The sequence below is a fragment of the Gorilla gorilla genome, chromosome 2 (assembly GCF_029281585.2).
Source record: "Gorilla gorilla gorilla isolate KB3781 chromosome 2, NHGRI_mGorGor1-v2.1_pri, whole genome shotgun sequence".
Classification (NCBI taxonomy): Eukaryota; Metazoa; Chordata; class Mammalia; order Primates; family Hominidae; genus Gorilla; species Gorilla gorilla.
Window position 1 is genome coordinate 123,124,414 of NC_086017.1, and position 13,551 is coordinate 123,137,964.

A 13,551-nucleotide genomic window follows, 5' to 3' on the forward strand; every position below is an offset into this window, starting at 1 on the left:
ACAGATAAGCTTCTAGCTAGACTAATAAAGAAGAGAACATTCAAATAAGCCCAATTAAAAATGACAAAGTGTATGCTACCACTGACCCCACAAAAATACAAATAACCATCAGAGACTACTATGAACACCCCTATGCACACAAACTAGAAAACCTAGAAGAGATGGATAAGTTCCTAGACACATACATCTTTCCAAGCCTCAACCAGGAAGAAAGTGTTTCCCTGAACAGGCCAGTAATGAGTTCCCAAATTGAATCAGTAACAAATAGACCAACCAAAAAAAGCCATGGACCAGACAAATTCGCAGGCTAATTCTACCAGATACACAAAGAAGAGTTGGTACCATTTCTACTTAAACTATTCCAAAAAATGGAGGAGGAAAAACTCCTCCCCAAATCATTCTATGAGGCTAGCATCATCCTAATATCAAAACCTGGCAGAGAAACAACAAAAAAGAAAACTTAAGGCCAATATTCTTGATGAACATTGATGCAAAAATCCTCAACAAAATACTAGTAAACCAAAATCCAGCAGCACATGGAAAAGCTAAGCCACCACAATCAAGTAGGCTTGATTGGGATGCAAGGTTGGTTCAATATATGCAAATAAATAAATGTGATTGATCAGAACAGAAGTTAAGACAAACTATATGATGATCTCCATAGATGCAGAAAAGATTGATAAAATTCAACATCTCTTCCTGTTAAAAACTCTCAATCTACTAGGTATCGAAGGACCATACCTCAAAATAATAAGAGCCCTCTATGACAAACCCACAGCCAATATCATACTGAGTAGGCAAAGGCTAGATGCATTCTTCTTGAATACTGGCACAAGACAAGGATGCCCTCTCTCACCAGTCCTACTCATTATAGTACTGGAAGTCCTGGCCAGGTCAATCAGGCAAGAGAAAGAAATAAAGTGCATCCAAATAGGAAAAGAAGTCAAATTATCCTTATTTGCAGATAACATGATTCTGTATCTAGAAAACCCCATAGTTGGCCCAAATCTCCATCAACTGGTAAACAGCTTCAGCAAAATTCCAGGATACAAAATCATCATACAAAATTCATCAGCATTCTTATGCACCACCACCAACCAAGCCAAGAGCCAAATCAAGAATTCAATCCCATTCATAATTGCCCAAATAATACCTAAGAATATAGCTAACCAGTGAGGTAAAAAATCTCTACAATAAGAATTACAAAATTCTGCCCAATGAAATCAGAGATGACACAAATGAATGGAAAATAATCCATGTTCATGGATAGGAAGAATCAATATCATTAAAATGGACATACTGCCCCAAAGAATTTACAAATTGAATGCTATTCTTATCAAACTAACAATGACATTCACAGAACTAGAAAAATCTATTTTAAAATTCGCATGGAACCAAAAAGAGCCCAAATAGCCAGGGTAATACTAAGCAGAAAGAACAAAGTTGGAGGCATCACATTACCTGACTTCAAAATGTCCAACAGGGCTACAGTAATCAAAACTGCATGGGTACTGGTACAAAAACAGACATTTATACCAACAGAGTAGAAGAGAGGGCCCAGAAATAAGGCTGCACACCTACAACCATCTTATCTTGGACAAGGCTGTCAAAAAGAAGCAATAGGGAAAGGACTCCCTATTCAATAAATGGTTTGGGATAACTAGCTAGCCATATACAGAAGGTAGAAACTGGACCCCTTCCTTACACTACATAAGAAAATCAACTCAAGATAGATTAAAGACTTAAATGTAAGACTCAAAGCTATAAAAACTCTGGAAGACGACCTAGGAAATACCATGCTGGACATAGATAGTGGCAAAGATTTCATGACAAAGATGCCAAAAGCAATCACAACAAAAGCAAAACTTGATAAAATTGATCTAACTATGCATCTGACAAAGGTCTAATATCCAGCATTTATAAGGAACTTAAACAAATTTACAAGAAAACAACCCCATTAAAAGTAGGTAAAGGACATGAGCAGACAGTTTTCAAAAGAAGACATACATGCAGCTAACAAGCATATTTTAAAAAGCTCAGTATCATTGATCATTAGAGTAATGCAAATCAAAACCATTATGAGATACCATCTCACACCAGTCAGAATAGCTATTATTAAAAAGTCAAAAAATAACAAATGCTGGCGAGGTTGCAGAGAAAACTGAACACTTATACAGTTAGTGGGAGTGTAAGGTAGTTCAATCATTGTGGAAAGCAGTGTAGCAATTCTTCAAAGAGCTAAAATCAGAATTACCATTTGACCCAGCAATCCCATTCCTGTGTATATGCCCAAAAGAATATAAATTGTTCTACCATAAAGACACATGCATGCCTATGCTCATTGCAGCACCATTCACAAATAGCAAAGATATAGAATTAACCTAAATGCCCACCATGGCAGATTGGATAAAGAAAATGTACATATACACCACAGAATATGTATTAGTCCAGTCTCACATTGCTATCAAGAACTACCTGAGATTTGGGTGGGTTTTTTTGTTTGTTTGTTTGCTTGTTTGGGTTTTTTTGTTTTTGTTTTTGTTTTTGAGATGGAGTCTCACTCTGTTGCCCAGGCTGGAGTGCAACAGTGCAATCTCGGCTCACTGCAACCTCCACCTTTAGGGTTCAAGAGATTCTCATGTCTCGGTCTCCTGAGTATCTGGGACTACAGGTGCGCACCACCACACAGGCTATTTGTATTTTTATTTTTGGTTTTACAGGTATTTGTATTTTTAGTAGAGACAGGGTTTCATCATGTTGGCTGGGCTGGTCTCAAACTCCTGACCTCAAGTGATCCACCCACTTCAGCCTCCTAAAGTGCTGAGATTACAGGCATGAGCCACCACACCCGGCCAGACTGGGTAATTTATAAAGAAGAAAGGTTTAATTGGCTCATGATTCTGCAGGGTGTACAGGGAGCATGGCTGGGGAGGACTCAGGAAACTTACAATCACGGCAGAAGGCAAAGGGGAAAAGCAGGCAAAATCTTCACATGGCAGAGCAGGAGACAGAGAGAGTCGAAGGGGAAGTGCTACACATTTTTAAACAACCAGATCTCATGAGAACTCACTCACTATCATGAGAACAGTAAGGGGGAAATCCACCCCCATGATCCAGTCACCAGGTCCCTCCCCTAACATTGGGAATTACAACTCAACATGAGATTTGGGTGGGGACACAGAGCCAAACCACATCAGAATATTATGCAGCCACATAAAAGAATGAGATCATGTCCTGCAGGAAAACGGACAGAGCTGGAGGCCATTATCTTTAGTAAACTAACGCAGGAACAGAAAACCAAATACTGCATGTTCTTACTTATAAGTGGGAGCTAAATGATGAGGACATATGGACACAAAGAAGGGAACAACAGATAGTGGAGATTACTTGAAGGTGGAGGATGGGAGAAGGGAGAGGATTGGAAAAAAAATAACTATTGGGAACTAGGCTTGGTACCTGGGTGATGAAATATTCTGTACAACAAACCACTGTGACATGAGTTTACCTATCTAAAAAAAAAAAAAAAGCAAAAAACATAAACCAAGACCATGTCTTTGTGTCCTTTGCAGCAACATGGATGGAGGTGGAGATCATTATCTTAAGTGAACTAACACAAGAACAGAAAGCCAAATACCATGTGTCACACTTATAAGTGGGAGCTAAACATTGAGTACACATGGACACAAGGAAGAGAACAACAGACACTGGGCTTACTTGAGGGTGGAGGTTGGGAGGAGGGTGAGAATGGAAAAAATATCTATCGGGTACTATGTTTATTTCCTGGGTGAAATGATCTGTACACCAAACTTCCATGCCATGCAATTTACCCATATAACAAACCTGCACATGTATCCCTGAACCTAAAATAAAGTTTCACAAAAAGAAAAAGTAGACATTTTTACATTGTTCCAAATCTTAAAGGGAAAAGTCTTTCACTATTAATTATGTTGTTACCTACAGACTTTTTACAGATGTTCTCTATCAACATTAGAAAATTCCCTTCTATTCTTATGTTTTGAAGTTTTTATCATGAAAGGATTTTACATTTTGTAAAATGCTTTTTCTGCATCAATTGATATAATTTCCATAAATATCAATTGGATCCTATTTGTCGATGATGATTTCAATTCTTTCATATCTTTGCTGATTTTCTGTCTAGTTGTTCTATAATTTGTTGAGTTATATAGAGGAGTATTAAAGTGTCCAATTATAATTTATCTATTTCTCCCTTTAGGTTTATCAGTTTTTGCTTCATATATTTTCTCACTCTTGTAGAACATATCAACTTATAACTTATTTTTTTTCTTCTGCACAGTCCAATCTGACATGAAGCTCATAACGAAAATTTTTAGTTTGGATATTTCTTATTTCTAGAATTTTTCTTTAGTTTTTTTATGGTTTCAATTTCTTCACTGAAATATCCCATATCTTCATTTCCTATGTCCATTTTTTTCTTTAGATTCTTGAGTATATTTTTTAAAGTTTTGCTGGTTCCAACATCTGTGTCACCTTTGGGTCGTTTCTATTGAATAATTTTTCCCTTAGTAATAGACCACATTTTCCTGCTTCTTCACATGCACAGTAATATTACATTTTAGGCTACATATTATGGATGTCACATTCTTGAGAGTCTTGATTACATTGTCTTCCCGTAAAGAGTTTCCGAGTTTTGTGTCAGGCAGTTAATTTGCTGGCAGATCACATTATCCTACTAAGGTACGATTCTAGTCTTTCTTCAAATGGGTCTAAAATACACATTTCTTTAGGGCATAATTCTTATTTCTAAGACATGGTCTTTCTGGATTCACAACTTAACCTATGTGGTTTTCAGTGAGGTTTATACACCATGGCTAGTCAGAACTCAAGTATCTGCCAGAGCTGTGTGGCCTTTACAATATCCATTCAGCCAAAAGCTCCCAAGCAGCTTTCTGCTGCTCCTCCTGCAAAATCTCTGCTTGTTTTGATTAGTATTGAAGTAATGATCCAAGGAAATTTAAATTTCTGGTGCTCCTTTTTCTACACAATTCTTGACTCCATGATACCCTGCCTCCCCAAATTCTAGCTACTTAAGTAGCCCTAAACTCTCATATAGGTATTTTCTGCCCAGTAAGTTTACTGCATCCTGTTTGGCCTTCACTTCTCTCTGCAACATTTTTGAAGAAAGATCATTTCTCTGAAGGATCTAACCAGGCAATGTCCCTTATCCAATACCCCAAATCAGTTGCTTCATATATTTTAAACATTTTTGTAGTTGTTTACTATGGAAAGTAAGTCTGATATCCACTATTCATCATAGTAAAGACTAGAATTCCACAGACATTGATATTTTTCAAAAAGTTCCTAAATCAATCTAAAGTGCATTGCATTCTAGGTAAAAGACCACTCAATTAGTTAAATAGTTTAAAATTAATAAGAGCTAACACATATAACAGGCTAATAATACAATATACGAGGCTTATTTAATCTTCACTGCAATTTTGTGAGGTAATTACCAATACTATACAATTACACAGATGGGAATCTAGGGCACTGTGACTTTCCCAATATAACATAACTTATGAGTAGTAGAGACAGAATTAAAAAGGCAATATGTCTTTGATGTTAGTATTTTTAACCCTTTACTGTAATGCCTCTGGGTAAGTATTAACTGTAGGGTTCAGCTAGATTAAATTGAGAAAAGGAATTCTACTTTCTTCTCAAGGAGTTACTTCTAGTGAGGATATTTACTAAATGATTTTACTTACTAAAATTTTATTTTAAAACACTACTGAAAAGTATATCATCACTTATAATTTCATCATCAGAGCTTGTATTTATTGTGCAATTGCTATATGCTAAACAATGTGCCAAGTGTTTTATGTACATTTTTTGTTTCTCATAATAATGCTTTGTGAAAGTAGTGTGCTGGGCTGGCTCTTACTAGCTCATGAGAGCTAATCGTTCAATTTCAGGAAGTTTATGAGCTGACTGATGTTCTGTTGGTGGAAGTGATTACACAACAGAAATGGGCAAATACTACAAATTAGGGCTTCCTCTCACCTCAACACTTAAGTTACTTGTTAAATATTTACCAGCAAACCATTGATACTATTAAGTCTGTTTTGGAGTGAGGAAACTGATACTTGAGGTGAGGTGGAAATTAAAAACCTGGTGATGTCCACGCAGCAAATAGCAGCTAAGCTGAAAATTTCAGAACCTAGATCTGTGCACAAGGTTAGCCATCACACTGATCAGGTGTATGGTGATGACACTGATCTTGAATATTTGGGCATGTAGAAATAGATAGAAGGGAGAGGTCATGCAATATCAGATAATTTTGATTTTAAAGGCAGTTTAAAGATTAGTTTTTTAAATATTTGGACTGAGTATTATTTAAGTAGACACATAATGATTATCTTGCCACTTCTCTTTTTACATTTGGAATTTTTGTTAAAAAAAAAAAAAACCCAGATGATAAAAGCATCAGATGCTCTGTGATATCTGCACAGAAATTTTCTTACAGAGATCCTTGTAATTATCTTGCCCAGACACATGGTAGAAGGAGAATTATGCCCTGTATTTTCTGCTAAGCAGAGTTTGAGGGTACTGTTTAGAGTGTTTTACCTGACAATTAAAATGTTTTGGCTCATAGCATTACTAAATGAGCCTCAGAAAGTTACAGAAGGTAATAGGGCCAATCATAAGAAAGTTTTCACTTCTCTTGAGTGCAATAAATAATTAAAACATTATTGAGTGCACCTTTTATACCAGGTACTATTTTAAATGATTGATAAGTTTTAATTACTTTGATCTTTGTAATAAACCTATTTTAGGGGAGAAGGAAAGTTGCCAGTTGTTCCTCCTCTCCCCGATCTTGCCATCATAGCTAAGTCACTCCTACATCCCAAGTGAAGTTGAGCTACCTCACTACAAAAAATATATATTTTAAATACACAGTAATAGTTTTATACAATATTCAAATAAGAAAATACAGCTTTCTTTACTTGAGATTTTTCTTTGTCAGATCCAAAATAAAGATCAGAGTAGGCAAGCAGAAGGGCCATGTTTATATTAGGCATCCCTTTCATTTCACTACAGACCATTATGAATACCCAGCGCCAACTGAACTCATGACCAACTCGAGACAAAACAGGGCTCATTAACAGAAGGGTCAGAAATCTAAAAGACAAAACAATTTTTACAAAGTTATTCTTTCATATGAGTTTCTTTCCATTTCATGCTACTCTATTCTAATCTACTCCCTGTAGAATTCCTAACTCTCAAACAAATGAGACATCTTTCACACACTGTTGATATGACACCAAAGAAAGGCAGCAGGTATTCCACAGAGAGACATGCCAAGAGAATGGTATTATTCTTTCTTTCTTTCTACTAGGTGAGTAGCATAGTAACTTTACATCATCCTTGATTGGTGCTCCTTCAGGAGGAAAAAGAAAAGTTCGAGATGTGTTGTACATAAATTCTGAATCCCCACCCCAAATAAAAACAAATTTAATGAATAAGAAGTGAGAAAATGTTCTCTGTTTCTTTTTGTTTATAGATTTTAATCTTGCTGAATTGGTCCAATATTGGCCAGATTTTTTTTCTTCAGTCATATATCATTCCTATGTTTTACACTAATTTTATCTGATAATTTGGGAAATAATTTTATTTTACTTGGCACTAGATGCCTTGACTTCAGCAATTCAACTAGATGGAAGTGGAATGTTAATCATTTGAGTAATGGAGATTAAAGAACTATGAGACTCTAGTTATGGTGGTTATCTATGCTATCTCCTTTTCAGCTACATAAACAGACTTTTTCTACCTCTTAACAGTGGAAAAAGAAACTACAAAAATTATTTGAGAAAAAAAGATGTTTACAAAGAGGGCTTCCCTATGATATTTAAAAAGCAATTTCTAACTATAGTTTTTAATTAATAGAAAATTGTTTCTTATATAATATTGAGCAAAAACAAGATATTTATTTATAATAGGTACTTAACTTCATGAAATGTCATTACAAAAACATTGGACAAAATATGTCAAATGTTAATTGAGTTTTTTTCTAATTAAAAAAACTTACAGAGTTTGCATTGCTTTGAAATTTAGTTAAAAGCCAAAAAAAATTACAAAGCATTTATTTGCTGATGATCCTTGGAAAGTTTGAGTCAATTTTTCAATCTAAGGTACGAAATCTTTGTGTTATTTAAAAGATGACCTTCAAACTTACTCAATTATCTATAAATAGAATAATTTTAATGATGTTCTTACCTTAAAACAATCAGTGTGAAGTAGGTATTTAATGAATAGTATATATCAACAAATTCTATATACAAATATGTATGTGCAGGAATTAGAAGTCCAAAGAAAGTAAACACCATGAGAAAAGCAATACGTGATAGAAAAGTCCAGAATCTGCATTATTCAGAAAAAATTAAAAATATTTATAATTAATTTGACATCTTTATTACAAGGTTTATCTATGTGAATCATTGTGCTAATGATTACCAAAAAATGAATAAAACATTTACAAACAACTTTGACTTGTAGCTGAAAATGATGAAAAGTTATTATTTTACACAAAAGAAATGACCTGGATAAAGAGGAATTGAAAATATGAGATGGGTGAAGGTCAGTAAAAGATCATAGAATCAATAAATTTTAGTCTCAGTATGGTTGCAGAATCGTGAGAATTTAGGTACTAGAGGGCATATAATGAAAAGATGGGAGATGGTACACCTTCTATGTTAAAGAGTTAACATGGACCTGTTACAGGTTGTTTTGAGATGTTAGTAGGATTTAACACTATTGTCTTAGATTTTCACTATCTTCAAGAGTAGAAGTTGGTACATACCATATTTTAGATAGTAAGATTCTTGCAATTGAGTTTATGAAGTAGTTACTTGTACAACTGTGGGAGTGGGTGGTTAAAGAGGAGTGGTGGACATACTTATACAAGGAGAGAAGATCCAGGAATTGAAAGATGAGGGAGTAGAAGGATTAACTGTATGAATATTGACATCACTAAGAATGGTGATAGAGTAATATTGGAGAGTCACAGTGAGACAGGAACTAAAATCTTCACAAAATGGAGAATGTGACTTACAGTTCTATAGATAATCACAATCAAGAGGCAGATGGTATATTCTGATGGCATGAGCTTCAAAATTGGATTCTTTTAAGGAAGTAGGAGATAGAATGATTTAGAAATCACTTTGAGGTTCAGAGAGATCACCTACTTCAATTGTAGGCTCAATAGTACTAGGAATGCAGGCAAGAAAGACATCACAACTTATAAGGAATGAAGAATAAAGATAAGTAATATATTTGAAGATCCAGCTTACAGTTGGAGCAAGAAGGGGAGGAAAACCTTCAGAATCATTCCCCATATATATAACTAATACTTGTGTAGCATTTTAAATTCTTCCCTCAGCTGTGGTCCATTTAATTTTGCCTAAGTGCAAGTACAATTTACTTTCATTGTAATTGGCATGTAATTTTATTGAAGTGCTCCAGAATCCTATAAGACCCTATATCTTTTAAGCTTCTTATATCAGAATTAATTCTATCTTCTATAACATTGTCCCAAAACTCTAAAAACCATGGTTTACTTTCAGGGCCTTTGTTAACACATATGTTTTCATTATGTGGTTCAGGTCAAGTTTCCACCCTATGTATTGAAGCATTATGGAAAGTGCTCTTCCTTTTGGCTGATAACTACTCACCCCTCAGCTGAGTTCCCTTGAGCAAGGCACAATTTGCACTTTTCCACCCATAGTCTTGCTTACATTTAGTGTGGTCATACTTTCTTTTATAACACTGCTAATCCTCTTCAAATGCCCCAGCTTACTCTTCTGATTTGCTTTACACAGCACCTCATTGTCCTTAAAATACTGATCTTTAGATTTTTTTTGCCTTAAGTTCAACTTAATTAAACTTAATTTTAAAATACTGCATTAAAATATTAAAATATTACTTCTCAATTACTGCACTTTTGGCACCCTCTTACTAGTGGGTACAAGATTTTATATGGGAAATTATTGAGGAGATAATCAGAGACTTGAGGAATGAGTGGGGAAAGAGAACCAACATGAACTCAAGGTAAGGTTACGAATTTGCTTTAAATTGGAGGATTCAAAGACACAGGCAAGAAAAAATAAAATCTAGGAAAGGTTTTTAGTTGGGCAGTTTTCAAGTCTTTGAAAATCTTACTTCCACCATGTAGATGTAGATATTGTTACTATTATATTATAGCTTCCAGTGTATGAAATAAAGTCAAAATATGCTACCCACTTACTCAAGAAGAAGTGTTTCTTCAATTGCTGCTTTAAAACTTGTAGAATTTAAAAGAAGTCCCACAATGGCCAGAGTAAATATTCCTGACATTCCAACTAACTCACCTATTTTTAAAAAGAAATAAATATAAAGTATTAATTTAACATCAACAGCAGCACAAATTTTACCCGAGTTAAAAGTATCAGATGTTGTGACAGTACCATGACTTTTATAGAGAGGCAACTTCACTTGATTTCAGCTGAAAAATGTTGCAAATTATTACCACCACCCCATGTCCTTTTTCTTCCTCCAACTTATATCCAATTGTATGATAAAGCCTACCATGGGCATCTTTGCACTGCTTCACATACCCCATTGAGGCTAGAGCACACTTTAGAGGTCTGGTTATTTCAGGTGGGTTCTGGAGGGTTGAAATGAAAATCAGCTGATGATTTCGTGAACTTGCCCACAACTTCTTAGCAGACATAGTTCTAGTTAATAAGTAAAAATTGAAATATTGGTTTTTAATACTAAAGAATATTGTGGATATGCTACTTTTATCATATATTAAATTGTCATTCATACTTCGACTAGTTCTGTGCCCTTTGTGTTTCTTTGACTTACTTTGTATTCTTGTGTTAACAACAGTTGTATTTTAATTACTGTAGACCTATTAAAACATTTAATTATCTGGTAGAGAAAGTTCTCCACTTAAAAAAATTGTCTTGTCTATTCTCACACGTTAATTTCTCTAGCTGAACTTTTGAAATTGTCATGAAATTTTAGAAAGGCACGGTGGCTCATACCTATAATTCCAGCACTTTGGGAGGCTGACAGATGATTGCTTGAGACTGGGGGTTCAGGGCTGGCCTAGGCAACATAATGTGACCCTGTCTCTACAAACAATTTTAAAAATTGGCTTGGCTTGCTGGCACATGCCTGTAGTACCAGCTACTTAGGAGGCTGAGGTGGGAGAATTGCTTAAACCCAGGAGGTTGAGGCTGCAGTGAGCCATGATCATGCCACTGTACTCCAGAGCCTGGGCAACAGAGCAAGACTCTTGTTTCTAAGACAGAGAAGGGCCGGGCGTGGTGGCTCACGCCTGTAATCCCAGCACTTTGGGAGGCCAAGGCGGGTGGATCATGAGGTCAGGAAATTGAGACCCTCCTGGCTAACACGGTGAAACCCCATTTCTACTAAAAATATAAAAAATTAGCCAGGCGTGGTGGCGGGCACCTGTAGTCCCAGCTACTTGGGAGGCTGAGGCAGGAGAATGGCGAGAACCCGAAAGGCGGAGCTTGCAGTGAGCAGAGAATGGGCCACTGCACTCCAGCCTGGGTGACAGAGCGAGACTCCATCTCAAAAAAAAAAAAAAAAAAAAAAGAGAGAGAGAGAAGGAAATTTTAAAACCAAAAAAATTTCTATCATTGTTTGATTTGGATTGTAATAAAGTTTAATTTAGTGAAATTAATGCCATTATTACATTATTGAGTTTTCCCCTCTAAAGATGGAAAATTACAAGTTGTCTATTTTTTATTTTAGTCCTGGCTGAAAATGGTAACAAAGGCAGAGTCATTGTTGAATCATGAAAGAAGAAGAAATCATGGACATAGGTTCTTTGAAACAATCAAGCCCTGGATTAGGTATTATAACTTGTTAGGTGATGGTGAAGTCAGGAAAATATTTATAATGACTATCTTGAAGGTACTAATAATATAAACATGAAGCCAGGTCACAGGCAAAGTCTTTTTACATTAAATTTATATTTACTCTGTATCTTGTTTTAATGAAATTCTGTCTTGGCAGGTTTCTTCCTAAAATGTTTATTGAGACATCTCGACTCTAAAAGTTTAAAATTATTTCCTTAACTATAACCTTTAATCTTGAAACTAGGGTTACTTATTAAAAATAATGTTAGAGGAAATTATATTTGTTGGATTTTCTTTTAGGAATCTAAGTATACACATGAATACTAGTACATGAGGAACCTACCTGAATTAACTGATCATTCTCTCACTGTCTGTTAATTCATTAGCTTGATTCTGTAACCCTCAGTATATTATAATTGAATTTAATCCACTGATTAATTCATTAGAAAGCCTCAAGTTCCTCTGGTCTGCCTTTTCCTCTTCAGAGGGAAAAATAATAAATTCCCATTACTCTAGCACTTCTGAAGAATAGTTTTTCTATGCTTCAATTTATTCAAATTTTATATTTCTTAATAACTTTTATAATTTTCTATGTTTAGGTCCAAACTATTTGTTAAGTTTATTCATTGATATTTTATAACTTTTTACCAATACAAAAGGAATCAAATTTTCATATTTTCTAGCTAGTTATTGCTGGCTGATAAAAATACCATCAATTGTTTTGGATAACTTTATCTTATATCAAGCTATTAAAGGGTCTTGCTGACTTTGTTTACCAATTAATTCTGTTGAATTTTCTATATGATATAAAATGTCGTGATTAATCTAACCATTTTTTCTTTTAAAATATGTATAAATGTTCCCCCTTATTGCATTAGCTAGAGCCTTCGGAATTATTTTAAATCATGGATGTGAGAATATACACCATTGTCTTATTCCTAAATGTAACAGAGACATAGTACAGGTGAGGTAACTAGGTGTTATCTTGCATGTCAATTCCAAATCATGTGAAGGGCTGTCTGAAGAGCTGAGTTAAATGTGATTCTGAGGCTGTGTCAGGAAACAGCAGTATGGCTAATTATCAATAGCTACCATATTTTTGTGAGGAGGTGATTGTGGGACATGGATTAATAATATTGATATATGTTCTAACATTTAGCTTTACTTGATATGTAACTTCTATTTTGATTGCCTTTTTGATCTAACAGTTACCAAGACAAAATATCTAATTTACAGGTAGAAACTGCCCCTGCTCCGCCTTTTTGTTAGAGAGACGGCTTCTCTCTTTGTTGCCCGGGCTGGAGTGTGATCATAGCTCACTGCAGCCTCAAATTCCTGGGCTCAAGTGATCCTCCCGCCTCAGGCTCCTGAGGAGCTGGGACTACAGGCATGTGCCACCACATCTAGCTAGTTTTAAAAATTCTTGTAGACATGGGATCTCACTATCTTACCCAGACTGGTCTCGAAATCCTGGGCTCAAGTGATCCTCCTGCCTCAGCCCTCCAAGGTGCTAGGATTATAGGCATAAGCCACCACGCCTGGTAGGAACCCTCTTTTTGTAGTCCATATTTAATTTAATTGCATCATGGTTGAACAATGTTTGAAATTTTATTGAAATGTTCTTCGAGTTAATTTCTGCGAATTG

General features: G+C 35.3%; 1 protein-coding gene across 8 annotated transcripts in view; it reads right to left on the reverse strand.

The window, feature by feature from the left end:
- Positions 1-13,551, reverse strand: part of SLC9C1 (solute carrier family 9 member C1) — a 156,224-nt gene that overhangs the window by 117,954 nt on the left and 24,719 nt on the right. For all 8 annotated transcript variants that reach the window (XM_055381594.2, XM_055381596.2, XM_055381592.2 and 5 more), the window contains 3 exons: positions 10,280-10,382; positions 8,254-8,397; positions 6,984-7,158 (listed from right to left, as the gene is read on the reverse strand). In XM_055381594.2, coding sequence (XP_055237569.2) covers positions 6,984-7,158; positions 8,254-8,397; positions 10,280-10,382 — 422 coding nt within the window. The remainder of the gene's footprint in view (positions 1-6,983; positions 7,159-8,253; positions 8,398-10,279; positions 10,383-13,551) is intronic.